This window comes from Spodoptera frugiperda, chromosome 14 (assembly GCF_023101765.2).
Source record: "Spodoptera frugiperda isolate SF20-4 chromosome 14, AGI-APGP_CSIRO_Sfru_2.0, whole genome shotgun sequence".
Lineage (NCBI taxonomy): Eukaryota > Metazoa > Arthropoda > Insecta > Lepidoptera > Noctuidae > Spodoptera > Spodoptera frugiperda.
The window spans coordinates 7,124,921-7,141,663 of record NC_064225.1 but is presented as its reverse complement, the minus strand read 5'-3'; the positions used below and the strand labels follow the sequence as shown (position 1 = coordinate 7,141,663).

Genomic DNA, 16,743 nt, shown 5'->3' with positions numbered 1-16,743 from the left:
TATAACAAAACTTCATGTGTTGAGTTCCCATTTGAGGTTATTTTCTGTTATTGTATTAAAATAAATAAATTAAATAAATCTGAGAGATGTCGTTGCCTCCAGCGAGCGGTACTGGCAGATATTTTGCTAGAGCTGCCAAATCTATACGACTGATCCGTCAGGGATGTACAAACAGACCTTTCTTTCATATTTCTGTTACTCATGTAAGTAGTGATCATTTCTCGATTATAGGTCGCAATTTTACCATATAACTTGCATAATGTAATAGTAATTCACTAGAAATCGGCTTAAATTCCTTCATAACACGTTTAGGTACCTATTTCGTAAATAAAATTGCAGTTCATAGGTTATCTTATATTTTGTTTTCTTTTTTTTTACAGCGAAGGCGATTGAACAGTCAGCCAGTGATTGAACAACTAGGATCTTACGATCCCATGCCGAACATAAACAATGAGAAGCTGGTAGCTTTGAATTTGGAACGAATAAAATACTGGCTAGGCCAAGGTGCTCATGTTACAAATCCTGTTGCTGAACTTCTTGGTAAGTTATTAAGTTGATAAAGTTTAGTAATAGGTATATTCAGTTGGTGTAGTATAGTCTATATTGTTTGTCTTGTAAAATTGTGTTAAAAAAACTTACCAAACAAATACTCCAGTTGGAATGGAAATTGAAAGACTACTTTGTATTTCATACCATACCTAGATTTTTAATTACCACAATTTTACTCTCATCATCGAACCAGTCACCAGACATCTGCTGAATGTAGATCTTACCCATTGACTTGCAGATAGGCTGGATGAAAGGAACCTGTATTCATGTTATTCTAACTATTAAATTAAACACTTTAAATACAAACTGTATTAGAGGGCTTAGTACAAGTTTGTTTATGTTTAACCAGATCGAAATGAGAGTGCATTCAGCGTTGATTAGTTGGATCATTCAAGCCAGCCGAATGTGCTCTTATTTTAATCTCATTACTTATAAAACAAACTCATACTAACCCCTCAGACGAACTAACGTAATCTTCACCAGATATTGTGAACCACAAAATATGTAAACAAAATATATACCTAAAACCATACTTTTTACCAATTTCAGGACTATCTGGTTTCTTCCCCATCCACCCTCGCTCCTACATGACAGCTTGGCGAAACAGAAGGACAGAGAGAGAGAACCTAGCCAAGTTAGAGGAGCAGAAAGCTAAAGAGGCCACCACAGCATCATAACACCTTAATTTATTTATATCTTAGTTTATGTAGATTATAGTGAAATAAATGTTATTGTAAATTGTGTGCAAATTATTTCTTTTTTAAAAAAAGTGCATTTACAAACATACAATTTCATATGCATATGGCAGCCAGTCCCGAAACAAGTTTGTGGATCACAGATTTGCTCTGTGCGGGAATCGAACCCGCAACACGTTGTTCGGCAGCCTCCTTCCGAACCACTGTACCAACCGTGTAGTCAGATTTGAGTAAGTCTTAATATCAATGCTTTCTCGTCTGCTTATTTTTTCTAACTTCATCATTAAATTCATCACACTATCACAATATTATAACTTTCATGAGACCTGACTAAATTATGTTTATTGCCTTATACTTACGCAACTGTTTGACAAGGAACTCGGGGCACATGAGCAGTATTGCACAACACGACGTTATGTGATGCAGCCATGCCTTTTCTTAGTAAACTAAGAAGTTTCGTCTTCTTGAAATTAATATAAATGGCTATTGTAATCTGTATAATGGCTGTATAATCTGTTGCTACATATTTTCACCTTAACCATCAAAAAATAAGTAGCCCACAACCAAAGGGAAAGTACTCCGAAAACTGACCAAAGATAGAAAATACATTCAATAAAGAACAAAGAATATACAATGAATTCCTTTTATTATGTGAAAAATGACAAGTATAACAATTCCTTGAGTGAATACAAATAATGATGGCAGCCAAATGTTAAAGGCACATTACATGGATTTTTCACATCACAAGCGTAACACCAAACACTTAAAACATGATTATTCTATGAAAACTTTGGGGTTTCTTTTGTTGGTACTATATACCACGCAGACTAAGCCACGAGTATAAGCTAGGCTAGCTATATTAAAATTGTACAAAAATACTTCTAAACATTTCTTACTTGGTTTGAAAGAGGTACAGTAATTTGAAAATATGGCAACACGATTCTATATTTTGTAGCTGGCAACACTTGAAAAAACTATTAACATTATTCAACCTTAAAAAAGACAAACTTAAACATGACAAATTACTAACATTCCTTGAGCAAAATCTAAATCTGCAATAACACAGAGCAATAAGAAATTCATTGTTCCACAAAGAGATCTTAATATAGGGAAACTAAAATACGGGGGGCTTTACTTACGCTTCTAAGGATTGCAATCCCTACAAGAACATACAAGCCAGGAAAAGATAGATTCAACTAATAATTTTAAAACTAAGAAGTATAAAAAATGTGTCACGATTATAAACAACTTAGCTAATAATACAAGGTCTTTCTAAAATAATATTTAAACAAAACCAACATGCCCTTCATTACATTAGGAGAATTACATATTCATCAATATTTAAAATCATTAATTTTATTCGTAATGGTCATAAATTAGATGATTTTAGGAGGCCCACTGCCTCTGTGTCAATAGTGCCACATATAGCAGTGGTATAAGTCTAAACTTATCATTTTTAATCAACACTCAATTTGTTGAAAGTGTTAAAAACTTAAAAATAATGTACCTATGTTCCAATAGAGTAAACCGCGAGGAATGTTGATCACAAATGATTAATTGACATTCAATGAACATGGACTGCTTTGTCTCTGCTTACTTTTGTCCTGATAATTTGTATTTCAATAATTATTATATACGGTTGGTGAGAGTGCTGCGAAGCTCGTGAAAGCGGGTGCAGAAAAAAATTTGTACTTTCGCTTCCCACAGAAATTTATTTTTTATATTTTATTGTTTTAGTTGTTCTTCCTTACTGCGTCTGCTACCAAGCGGCTGGCTGTGGAACAAAGGAAACGGAAATAAAGTACACAGACTATATAAACATAAGTATCAGTTAGGGACGGTCACCAATCTGCGGTTTTGAGAGCTAAACATATAGAAGAACTTTAGAAGTATATTAGCCATAAGGATCTGACTTATGATAACATAAATTTTTATCAGTAGACTATCATGTTTGAATTTGATGGGTGCTGGGAGCGTGGGGTGCTGTTGTGACTGCCTGCAGAGTAGAATACATTAAACAAGTAAAGCAACAGCAATCTCCTACAAACACCAACCCCTATGCCAATGCCAATATGTATTTTTTTACAATGCTTGCGTTTTGTATTTCGTTGAGCGAGTGACGTTACTAGAGCCCCTTCCCAATCCCTGATTCCTCCACAACGCTTAAAGTCCTAACCCCAAAAGGCCGACCACGCTCTTGTATCGCCTCTAATTGTCATCAGATGATCCGTAAGCTCTTTTACCGGCTTATACCATAAAAAACCATCAACCCTAAATGCATAATGATTTTATCATCAAAACCAACACAAGCCATTAATTACCAATCAAAATAATAATGTCAAATCCTTATCACTAATGTGAACATTCTAGTTATATTTTTCTTTATTATATGGAAAATCACCAGAGATCATTAAGATGCAACATTAAATGACGTCACTATACCAAAATGACATTAAAACCTGCTTTGTCATTTGTTTGGACTATAAGATAAAGTTCTAAATACATTTTAAGAGCTATTTCTATTAAGAAACTGCATATTAAACCTTATTTTGTTATTGGTAGGTACTATACTTCTACGTTCTACATAGTTACTGACAAAATGCTATTTAAATCAACACTTAAATATAGGGTGACTGGTAATTAGTGAATGATATTTAAACACATGATTGTACTCATGATTACAAACAACTTTCCCAAAGAAACGTTTTCTGTATACACATTGATAAAAATAAAACTATTGAGTATGCAAAAACAGTTCCTTTGGGAAAGATTTTTGTGATCACAAGTACAATCACATGTTTAAATATCCTTCACTAATTACCAGTCACCCTATATGCAAGACACTGCTGACAACCAGTTGCAATGGCCTATATATATTTAGTAGATTTAGCTACTAGAGAAATAATTTTGATACATTTTGTACGGCAGCTTATGTCAAAATTATACCTCTAGTAAGCAAATCTACAGATAGATAGGTTACTGAATCTGACCTATATCAGTAAATTGCATTATCATACACTCTCTTTATCAATTATAGTAATATACCTACATAATTAATAACAATATGCAATGTTAATCAGTACATAAACATAATTAAACATTGCTATGTAGATAATTTAAATTACGTAAAGGCAGATGCAAGTTATTTGCACATACATTGGTAGATTAGTCACTTGACATAAGCATAGTTAGGAGCGTATAATGCACATAGGTAAGTGATATTAGTATTAAGTGACATCTAAAACAGTTTGTAAATGTATCTGGCAGAAAATAAAAGGCAAGTCTAAGCAACTTGTGTTATAATTATCGTGCAAGACAACTTTTGACGCGACGAGCCTCAGTCGTGGTTTGAAACTAGTCGATACCCAATAGATAACACATAGACATTGATAGATTTCTGAATAATAGTAGAGACATCACATTAATGTAATGTGCATCTCTGCCTACCCTTTCGGGGATAAAAGGCGTGTCGTTGCATACATCACATAGATAGTTACTTTAACAAAAATTTAGAAACACAAGTAAAAGAAGTCCCAATGGTTCCCCGAAAGCTTAAAAACAACAATTCCACCAACCACAACACCAAAATTTTGAAATTTAGGCAATAAACTATAGAAAATTCTCTATCCCACATCACAGTTCGAATGCAACAACAAATTAGTGATAAGGAGTTACAATAGGACAACTTATCAACAAGCCATTATTTAAATATTAACCTTTCGTCTGCGGGTATATGAGACAACAATAGAATACACATTTTGTCTCGCACTGATCAGTATCAGTGATTGAGCATACGACGGGTTAATAATTTATCAGTTGTTACTATTATTAGAAGACATTCTCCCACAAAATATTTCCTGCCAGTTACACACAAACGGATCGCATAAAGTTTGTTTGACAACTTACCAACAGTTGAATTTTGATTGCTATGTCACTTGCTCTAATCTTGTTTACCTATAAATGAGTGACTCTTGTTAGGATCGAGGGCCAAACATATCACAGAATGAGACTAGTCTAAGAGCTTCTGAACCCTTTGAATAAAGTTCGTCCTGTAAGGCTAGAAATGATATGTAGACTACATAGAACTTTCAGGGTGTACATAACCAGTTTAAACTAACCGTTGAAAGCGCGGAAAGATCGAGACAATAATGTTTTTTAAACATAATGGGACTGATAGCTGCCTGTTTGTGACTATTGCCCTAAGAGTTTTTAAATCATCATCCGACTAATTTCTAACCTTACAGGACGAATTTTATTTAGAGGGTTCACTAGCTTCTAGACTATATGGTATACAGGCTGTCTTAAATATTATAAGGAGTGTGCTAATAAGATTTTTATCTTCTTGAGGTAAAGGAATGATGTTCCTTACATCCTTTGTATAAGGGTAAGGAAATGATGTCAACTTAGTATGTAGTGTGAATAAAGAGGTAAAATATTTAAAGATAATTATTGAAAAGGATTTAGTGATTTCTGAAACACTGTTATTCAAAAATTAAAACCATAACTCTTTAAAAAAAGTAGTCTAGTAATAGTGACTAGACACATAATAGTACCGATTAATAAATGAAACGAACCATGGTTACCATTAATGGTGTTTTAACCAGTGTGCAATAAGAGACACCACAATGTAACAATTGAATACACATGTCTACCTTACATAGTGCAAATTCTAAAAATAATAAGTAAAAAGTCTACAACAAAATAATAAACAAAATAACTAAACGAGTAATCTATCAGCTGTTACCAAATCTACAAAAGAAAATAGAAATAAAGAGACATACTTTGCTCTGCAAAGCTATATTAGAATCTTGTCAGTTTAACCCTGGTTTAGCCTTCTTATTGAGTGCTCTATCTTGTTATTCGCACCTTGTACCAGCTGCTGCACATTCGCTGTTGTCCCGCAAACAAAATAAACATAAATACTCTTTTCAACAGACTCTTTTTTTTTCTACTCTAACTACAAGAAAAGAAAAGAAAATTAAATGTCAAAATCAATTGACGTTTGGCGGTGAGGATATAAAACCTTACACTTAGTACGAGTTTGCTTTACGTTGAACGAAAACGAAACGAGAGCGCGTTCGACGTTCTGATTGGCCGGTGCGAATGAACTAACCAATCAGAGCGTCGAACGCGCTCTCGTTTCGATTACTTTAAACGTGAAGCAAACTCGTAATAAGGGTACCTATTTGCTTTTAAAAACAGTTTTGATAAGAGAACACTAATATAATTATTGTGTTTAAAAGGTTGTTTGTGATGGAATTTTTGTGACATTGTTGTGAAGATCACAGATAACAGTCTTTTTAATACAAATCGACGGTGCGAGAAAATAAAAAAGACACTACTGAAAGTGAGTCTTAAATACACCAGTATAAGATATTTAATCGAAAAATCCCACAAATAAAATGGTGCCCAACTACATATTTGTGTAGAAACATAAGTTATTTATAATTATTATTACACTCCACCCCAGGTCCAAAATATGGACACACTAATGACCCGTGTTACGTCACAAATGAGCAACATATAGTATAGCAACAATTTATATACATGGTGTTTATACCCCTCGCCATGCAAAGCTTGCTTAGCGAAAATGTACTTTATATACCTGTTTATAAGTCCTTCATTGCTTTGTTAAAAGCCTTAACGGTTTTATCAAAATGTTTGTCGGCAGACTTCAGAATTTTCTCCAAACCTAAAATATTTTAATTTCAGTTCAATTTCAAAGTGATTAAGACACATTTTTGAGTGTCACATATATATTTCATTTCTTATTTTTATTAAGTACTTGGATTTTATTAGATTTTTATAAAATCTCGAGTAAATGAGTCATACCAAGATTTATATGCATTGAAAACAAATGTTTAATGAGTAAATTGCTTCCCAAATGAATTACTATAAATTGGCCTGACTGAAATATTTGAGATGCCACTTTTAATTACAAACCCAAGACCATTTCGAAATAAACTAACAAAAGAACTTGTATAACGAGTATTATTTAAAAACCGATTTTAACCGAATATGCTCCTTATTATTGGAAGCTTTAAGGTTTATTTTGAATTAAGCTAAACAATAAGTGCTTACGACCTTTTTAAAAGTACGGGATATCTTTTGGCAATGTATTTCCATGAACATATGCGGAACATAGGCTTTGTTAGGTGAATTTTATCTTGATTTATATTATAAATAAAAAAAATATGAACATTAGTATATTTCTTCTCTCATAAATATGTAAGAATAGCTTCTTATCATATTATTTACATTTAAAGAGCAGTGTAAAGGACAATGCACCTTTGTAATGTTGTAAAGTTGAGGAAAAAAGTGTATAAAACACCTGTGATGAACAAAAATAAACCTATGTACCTACAGCAATAAGTTCAATTTAGCATACTAGTCTGATTTTGGGGATTTGTGTAGAATGTAATTGAAGAGTAATGGCGATGTTAGGCAAAAATGGGTTTTTGTACATGTAGATATAAGGTTCAAATTACCTTAAAACATTAGAGGAATGATCAGTGCAAAACATGCAAAAATAATAATGTAGTACTTGGATGACCAAGCTCTGCTCGGTGTTTGTTTTTCCTATCTCAAACCAAAACTTAGTGTTTCATAACAATGCCATCTAGTTGAGAGAAAGGCAAACAAATAAAAAACAGCATAGTGTTCAGTACTCGCCAATAGATGGCAGCAAGAGCCAAACAATGTAGTATAATGTAATTGAATATGAATATAATATTCAATTTTGAATTGTTTGTTTTTCGTGTTTTAGGGTTTCAAAGAACAGGTTCTTCCACAAAAATAAGGACTAAATTTCAAGAAAATCATTAGATTTTCGAGGTCGTTGATATATTATGCAAGAATAGCTCCTTTAAAGGTATTAGATGTAATGTAAACCTATAACCTATATATACCTACTTATAATAACACAAACTCATTACCTACATCGGTAGAACCTAACAAGCCACCCGTCTTCAACAGAACTACAACTTTATCACAAAGTAATAAAGTCAACAGTCCATCAAAGGGAATAGTGTAGCTTGATGTGCATGTGTAAAGAACACAATCCTACCTATACGAACGTACAATGGTACAGCTCATCAAACCACCAATCTTTAACAGAAATTCGACCTTATCACCAAGCAATAGAGGCGAAAATAAAATCTATTATATAGAACATGGGTATCTTCAACAGAAATGCAACTCTATCTATAAAGCAATTAAGGTCGAAAATCCATTAAAGACAGAGTAGCTTGATGTTTTTTTTTGAAGTTAATGTGGGCAGTTACGCACCTACAATACGTACCCGAGTTAGCCATGCCATCGATGCGGTTGTGGTGCTTCTGGTAGTATGGGCGGATGATGCGGTTGTAGATGATCAGCGAGCCGTTGAACTCCGTCGGCAGGTAGCACCATATGACGAAGATGCACTGTGGAATGATAAAATGGAAGGTTAAAGTACGATTACTATTTATAATGCTAAGAAGAGGCGTTTGGTCAGCAGTGCCACTTATAGACTGTCGATGATAATGATGATGATGGTGACGATATTTTATAGGTCTTCCTGACGCTATAACTTCAGAATGCACGAACCGATTTCCACCGTTTTGCATTCATTGGAAAGGTCTCGGGCTCCGTAAGGTTTATAGCAAAGAAAATTAAAAAAAAAACAAGAAAAGAGCAGGTGGCGAAACGAAGTTCGCTGGGTTTGCTAGTCTGTTATATAAAAATAAGTCGGGTTTTCCTTCCTGATGCTATAACTCCAGAACGCACGAACCGATTACCACGGTTTTGCATTCGTTGGAAAGGTCTCGGGCTCCGTGAGAAAAACAGGGAAAATCATTGGTGGCGAAACGAAGTTCGTCGGGTTTGCTAATTCGCCGGATGGTGAGAGAAGAGGCCTTTGATAGGTATTTATTAAAACAACCCTTTTGAGGTGAGAAAATCATCCAATGACTTCTCCAGCCTTGGGCGAGGCAAGAGGGAGTGTCAGACTCTTACTGACTAAAAACCACCCCGTTCCTACTCCTGCTTTTCGAGCCGGAGCCCCGGTAATCCGTTAGGCAGTCCGTAGCTCATAACTTATCCAACCCGTAAGAGTCATAAGTCTAAAGAGTCGATTGAGGCACTAACTACATTTATGAACAATAGAATTTATAAACAATAAAATTTACAGGCGCATAATACTATCACAATGCTTCTGTAATGATGTGTGAATAAGTGCATATAACACAGTCATATATTAGTTACTGTTGCTGTAATAAAATCTGTATAAAACTCATTAAAACGCAGTGGCGCCTTGGCGTCAGAAATCATTGAACTTACAGTACAAGAAATTAGTTTTAACCGGCATGTCATATTTTTGTTTCGAAATCAATCATCAATGGCAATCTGCCAGAGAGAGAGTAAAAAGCTTTAAAACATTACTCGTTTCAATAACCCTGACATAAACTCGAGAAGAAATCTCGATAGACAGAGCAAGGAAGTAAAATTATGTGAACTCTTCAGTACTAGGCATCAATGATTTTACGTTTGTTTTTAAACAGTCTCGTGACACGGAGAAAATCCTAGTCTCCCAAAAATTTCTAATAATGCTTTTATTACCCTGAAAGAGTAATTAGTATGGGTTCACTGATGAAATTGTCTGAGTCCATATTGTTTTAACTTTAGTGCAAATAAAGAATTGACTAATTGAAATGTGACACTATTTGTTAGTTATTTGACTCTACCTTATAAGAAGCGAACCAATCGAATATCTAATCTACAAAAAAGAACTTTCAAAATCGATAACACCTCACAAAATAGGCCAATTTCTATCTACGAACCGCATGTCAAACATACGTAGAAGTGCTAACAAGATGTTGATAGCGATAATGACGATACTAAGTGCAACGTTTACTACCATGCACTGTTCATACAATGACTATGAACAAAGAGTGGCGTTAAGCAATCTCATTGTTATAATGACGCACCGTAATGCAACGGATTCTGGTTAAAAATAGGTATAAAACACGTAAATTAAGGTTCGGAATTGCGTACACGTTTTTGTGATAATTATGGGAAAAAATTGATGTGTCGTGACGTCATTTGCTAGTAGACAGATACAGAATCATAAAATGTACGAATTCATAAAGGTTGAGAGGTCTGTCTTAAGATAAATCTGTGTGACTAGAGATGGTAGAGGCTCATATTCATGAGCAGCATTCCGCGACACATGAATCATGATTATAAGCCTAATGAGCCTCTAGCATGGCTTGAAACTAGTCAAGTTCCTTGTCAAACAGTTAGGTACGTGAGTAAGCCGATAACATAACAAACGCGTAAATTAATCGATTGATCAAAATGATTTGATTAATTTACTGTGAGTGATTGTTAAGAATCACTGAAGAAAATTAAAATTATTGGCACGATAGAGGACAACTGCCATAATGGGTTCAGACAAGAAAACAAAAGAAAAAATAATATAAAAAAAATGCAACTTGTCATTGCCCCAGTGCACCCTGAATAAAGGATCAGTCATTTACGTCAATCGAGGTCAAAAACCCTTATTTTACACAAGTTTTGAAAAGGTTTTTGAGATGCCTATACTGCCAAAATCATTTAATAGCCATTACTTAAAAGTTGGACCCCAAAAACAACCTTAATCGCTACAATATTAATAAAATCAAACAAACTTCTTCAATGGAATCCTAAAATACACTCAAACTAGTGCATGAGACAAGAGTAGTTACAAAAGAACATTTTTTATTCGAATAATTTGCAGCAATTGCTGCTATGACGTGAGTCGAGTGGGGGCGTTAGATGTGTAGCATACTGTTTTTCAGTGATGCAACTGGATTACATATTATATTTTCGGCTTTGATATAGTTTTATCAGTATAACTGCAAAACATTATGCATGTTAAATATCCAGTATATAGCAAAGGATTACCACTAAAATACAGTGGATAATACAAATATTACTAGTTGTGGCCGGCGGTTTCGTGTGGATTACGGACTTTAGGTCTAATATAAGTAGCCCAAGTTACTCGTTAGTACATCAGCTACGTACCAATAAAATTCCCTTCAAAATCAGTCCAGCCATTTTAGAGATTAGCCTGAACAAACAAGATGACAGACAGACAAAAATATTCTATTCATATGCATGTAGTAAAAAGTGGTTATTTCAATATTACAAACAGACACTCCAATTTTATTTATTAGTCTAGATGGGTACATGATATTCCAAATACAGTATGTATGTATGACAAGACATCTAGTAGGTTTCGGCACTAGTGCCAAAATAGTATCCGAATCAAGAGAAATACTCAAACATAAATTTTATATCATTCAAAAAAATTGGCAACGAATTAATGAATTCAAAGAATTTGGATGAAATTTAGCTTCTACGAGTACTATGTCTTGTATCTGTCATATCAAGACTAGGTTTTTGATGTTCACAAACGCTTAATTACCGACAGAACTCTGATGTTTCTGGATCTTCCTCACTGTTACATGCCTCTATTATTTCAAAACTTGTCACTAGTCTTGTAGAACTTCTCTTGTCAACTACTACAATTACAATTTGTTCAGACCAGGAACAGTAGTTATTCCCAAAAAATCACGTTTTACTCGTATATATTAATGGAGAAAAGCTGTACTAGTTTCGAATCACAGAGGGACACGCGGCGAGGTCGCGCAGCCTACCGAACTAGTAGGGTTTTTCTCCATTAATATACATGAGTAAACCGCGATTTTTAGTTTATTTATTATGGTCTCACGATAATTACGAGAAAAATATAGCAGTTATACCATTATCATGTACATGATTAATGCCATATCTTAAACAAAGCACAATCAAATGCAACAAAAATGGTATATTTTTAAAACTGTCAGACCTAGAGATAAGAGACTGTTTGACCAAATAAAGCAACAAACAGCATTTTATTTTATTTTTGTTACATAATATTCAGCTTTGTTAGAATGTGTATCACTTTTCTAGTGAATGCTAGGTATCAAATTTCTGAAACCAGTATTTTAGCTTAATTCACTGTAAGGTGACGAAACAATTACCTAAGTAGGAACTCTTCAGTGTTAACAACAGAATTTCGGTCTCCCACTGAGATATTTCATTGGGTGACTTACAACTTTCATAATAATTATTATGAAACATCGGAAAAAAACAGAAATCTAGAGCCCTAGTACGAGTTTACGTTACGTTCAATAAAAATGAAACTAGAGCGCGTTCGACGCTCTGATTGGTTGGTTCATTGGAGCCAGCCAATCACAGCGCCGAAAGTGGTCTGGTACTGTCTTATAAGCATCAAATATTTAATTTTATTATAGTCGTCTAACTAGAATGTAGAGTTAAAATGACTACAACATGTATAGTCTGGTATCCAGAATGTAGAATGAATAAATTATTTTTTCAAATGAATTAAAGTGCTATAAATACACTATATAGTGCTCAATTTATGGCATTCCACATTTCTTACAAAAATAGACACATACATACAGACATACATACATTAGACCTTTTAATAGTTTTTGGCAACATATCTACTATTTCGACCGTACATAGAGTTCAATAATCCTTGGCAGTGACTAACAATGACTGTAGTTATTGGAAAATGATGTAATTAATCTTGTAGCTTTATTATCTACTTGCAAATCTATAGATTACAGGGTATCTAATACCAATGTATGATATGCATCCGGAATTTGTCATTTCTTTTAAAAAAGTAGGTATAGTATATAGATATCTATAATATAATATCTCCGAAAGTATTTGTTTCCGTAAGAAAATTAAAAACGTATCAAATATTTTAAAATAATCTACAAGATGGATATAAAAAAAAAAAAAAAAATTAGTCATCTGCCCGATTATATGAAACTTATAGAACATTATCCCTAATAAAATTCTGGAAAACAAGTGCATATTCAGACATAAATTAGAACCATTATTTGAATAGGTGCTCACTAAAACTGTCTGCTTGAAATAGACACACAATTGACAATAACATCATAAATTGAACTTTGAACTGTTGTATAAATTGATGATGAATCAGAACCAATCTACCTTGCTTGATGCAAGTTTTTATATTGTCATGCAGAGTATGCATTAAACAGTATGGAGTCATCTATAAATTCTATAACTACTAAAAAATAAGTCGCGTTTTCCTTCCTGACGCTATAACTCCAGAACGCACGAACCGATTTCCACGGTTTTGCATTCGTTGGAAAGGTCTCGGGCTCCGTGAGGTTTATAATATATTCAAAAGCCCAAATTCTACTAGAAGTCATTAACTGCTAGTTTATATATAAAAATCAATTTTTTGTTTTGTTAGTCTCGCTAAAAGTCGATAATAGCTCGACCGATTTGGCAAATTTTGGTCATGAATTATTTGTAGTAGAAGTCCAAGGAAGGTTTAAAAGATGAGAAAAAGTAATGTTTGAAGCGGGACAATGTTTGCTGGGACAGCTAGTAGCGTATAGAAATACAAAAAAACAGTAGTTATGATAAAAATGTGCATTAAAATACTGATAATATTAATGTTTGTGCATGCTATCAATACTAATTTTAGAAACAGGGAAAGATTTTGGATTGAATTGGTTTTAAAACAATCAGCTGAAATTCATTAATTCTGTTTTTTTAATTAATTATTTGAAATTGAGTAACATTAACAACATAATTATGTATCTTTTAATCTCAATATTTCTATACCACCAGTGTTTTTTACCTACCAAGACATAAATATCTACTATGGTTAGTCTTCCTACTATCGATACATCACATACTCGAGCTGAGCATATTTCACGCACAGCTACATAGCACATCTCTGGCGGAATAGCACCTATATTATAGGTAAGTCTAATTTATACAAACAGGCATTAAAATGATGGATAATGTTGTTTGTAATAAATCTCTAATGAAGTGCTATTGGTAGGTGATTTATCTGCATAATTATTATGTTGTATGCTATTTGAATATTTTTACCTGCTATAAATAACTATTATTATTCTCACAACACAGTATCTATATCAAATAACTGGTTAGATGTTCCAGTAACTACATACCTAATTAGTAAACTCATTACAATTAAGTATGTATCAAACATTAGGCAGAATGTCAGACTATTATGTAAATATTGACAGTACAGTATGTAAATACACGACTGCAGTTTGTTAGGACAATTCAAAAGCTATGTTAATGGGTAATGAAGCCATATAATTGCAAGGAAACTAGAAAGTGCCCCACCTATAACAACCCTTACAAAATTATTTAGCTTTCAACACATTGACACATTTGATCATTCAAGCATGAATGAAATAGTTCACTGTTAACTGAAGAAGAGAATTTTGATCCCAATGAAATACAAAATTGTATAGTAATTAATACTAGGCCTAGGAACCATATTTTTTGTCCCTGTGAAGAATACTTTATGAATCAGCCTCCCATGGAGTGATGAGAGAGATATGTGGAACTCTCGAAGAGAAACCTGGCATACCCACTAAAAACCACATGGGCATACCTGCATCGCCATAAGTGTGGGGGTCTGGTAAAACTAGTCAAACCTTTACGAACAGCACTCCCTTTGGTAAGACCTAGGTACCATGCTTAACCCCCATACAAGAGGCTATTAGACCAAAGAGGTATTACTATAGTAATATGTAGCCTTGACATAGTAATAAAAAACTAGAGTTATAACATCAAATACATCACAAACTTTTAACCTAATTACTGGTTGAAATACAAGGTTAATTAAGCTAAATGAGTTACTATAATATATCAAAAGTATTCCAGTCATTAGTTCAATCTAAAATGTAGATAAAAAATTAAATTTTGTAGTTATTTTAGTATATGACTTTGAACTTGTAAAACCTTATCAGTTGTAATCAATGATATACAATATGTGACATTATCATGCAAAGATAAGGTGTCTAGGATGCAAATTAGTATACCTACTCCAAGTTGATATTCAACTGCTGTTAAGAAATCAATTCTAACAGGAAAATACATGTTTAAGACCCAGGTAGCCCCAAAAAACCAGTAAGGGTCCATTTTTTTCTATGCTTCTCTGTTTGAGGGTGCATGTTGCACTTTATATCTTTGATATAAGGTCTAGTTTTGAATGGGAGGAGATAGACAGAGCAGCTGAGCAGCTGCATGTGTGTAGTTTAATTAATAAGTTAATATTATGAGTTACTATTAATATTACAAGATAAGAATGTCTGTACCTACAGATGAAGGTGAAAACTAACATTGTTGTCTTGTGTCCATCTTGAGAGTAATAAATTGTGAAATATTGTATACAGATAAAAATAAAGAGATTATTTATCTCACATAAGTACCTAGTTTTCGCGTCACTGATACCGCATTGTGAAAGGTGCTTCAGTCACCGAAATGAAAGTAATATTTCGTCAGTAGATCATTTTCGGCGAATATTCTGAATTACGTGTAATTTCTTGAACGATTCTAATTACGAATGATAATAATATTCACGACTACAACTGTTACTTACGATGGCGCAACGACAATACGCGGCGAAGCGTGGTCAAGCATATGGAGGGTGGTAACTAACCTTTATGAGCCAATACAGAGGGAACCATCCCACAATGAAGTCCGAGAAGTACTCCACAATTGAGAAGCATGCGAACACCACCCAGTACGTCAGCCATTTAGTGTCATCGTCTTTATTCGGCGACTCTAGGGCCTTCATAGACATATACGCCGGGTACACGAAGCCAATCGAGTTGCAAATCAATTCAGCTCCAAACCCGAACACTAAATATAAACCAGTGAACGCCACCATACCTGCATAACACAAAATAAAACGTCAAAACCACTGCTAAAGATATAAATAAACGTGAAATAAAAAACCCTTAACGTACCAACGAAGAGATAGACTCGGTTTACGCCGGTTTTTTTTTCAGCCAATTCGAAATATTTCGTCCATGGCTTGGCTTTGTCGTTGAGACTGCGCTCCAAACTATCTTTGTAATCTTGGAATTTAGCAGACATTGTGAGAGTGGAATTATTTAATTGTGGAATTATAAATTGGCACTGTAGCAATCTACGACCACGGCTCGTTGACAAGACAATGACAGAAAATAATGGCGGAGTGTAATTTTTTAAACGGTGTTGCCAAGTTAATAATTTGCTTTCCATTTTTATGGGTAAAAAAGAATATTTTATAATTGCGTAAACAAAAAAATGTTTACGATGAACAAATTGTTTTATTTTTTGTGATAAAACAGCAACTATGTAAATGTAATAAAAAATACTAACCGATAAAATAAACAATGAATACTTTTCAACTATTCTATAATAGTGATAAAAAGTACCACTAAAACTGGGAGTTATACCCATTTCTTTTCAAATTGTTGCCAGCCTTTTTATTTATTTTCCTTTTAAAAATATTGCCACCTCAAAGCCACATCGAAAACGATAGCAGTGTTGCCAGTTTCATTGGTGTTTGTGGTAATAAAATTAAATCTGATAATAATTTATTTGAGAACTATTTAGA

At 33.7% G+C, this 16,743-nt stretch overlaps 2 protein-coding genes across 6 annotated transcripts; one reads left to right on the top strand and one right to left on the bottom strand.

The window, feature by feature from the left end:
• LOC118279276 (probable 28S ribosomal protein S16, mitochondrial) lies at positions 1-1,292 on the top strand. The gene is made up of 3 exons (XM_035598919.2): positions 1-203; positions 381-540; positions 1,099-1,292. The coding sequence occupies exons 1-3, from the start codon at positions 87-89 to the stop codon at positions 1,224-1,226; spliced, it is 405 nt and encodes a 134-aa protein (XP_035454812.2). The 5' UTR covers positions 1-86; the 3' UTR covers positions 1,227-1,292.
• Positions 1,293-1,873: 581 nt separating this feature from the next.
• LOC118279198 (receptor expression-enhancing protein 5) lies at positions 1,874-16,327 on the bottom strand. Of its 5 annotated transcripts, XR_004783965.2 has the most exons (6): positions 16,109-16,327; positions 15,799-16,031; positions 8,545-8,668; positions 6,850-6,936; positions 5,151-5,198; positions 2,930-3,018 (listed from the first exon to the last, which is right to left on the bottom strand). XR_004783965.2 is itself a non-coding variant. In XM_035598760.2 (5 exons), the coding sequence occupies exons 1-4, from the start codon at positions 16,236-16,238 to the stop codon at positions 6,854-6,856; spliced, it is 570 nt and encodes a 189-aa protein (XP_035454653.1). In that variant the 5' UTR covers positions 16,239-16,327; the 3' UTR covers positions 2,930-3,018; positions 6,850-6,853. The 5 variants fall into 5 exon arrangements, 4 of the variants coding, with proteins under 4 accessions (XP_035454655.2, XP_035454653.1, XP_035454656.1 ...); XM_035598760.2 differs by lacking the exon at positions 5,151-5,198; XM_035598763.2 differs by lacking the exon at positions 6,850-6,936 and having other exon boundaries at positions 16,109-16,326.
• Positions 16,328-16,743: the final 416 nt, after the last annotated feature.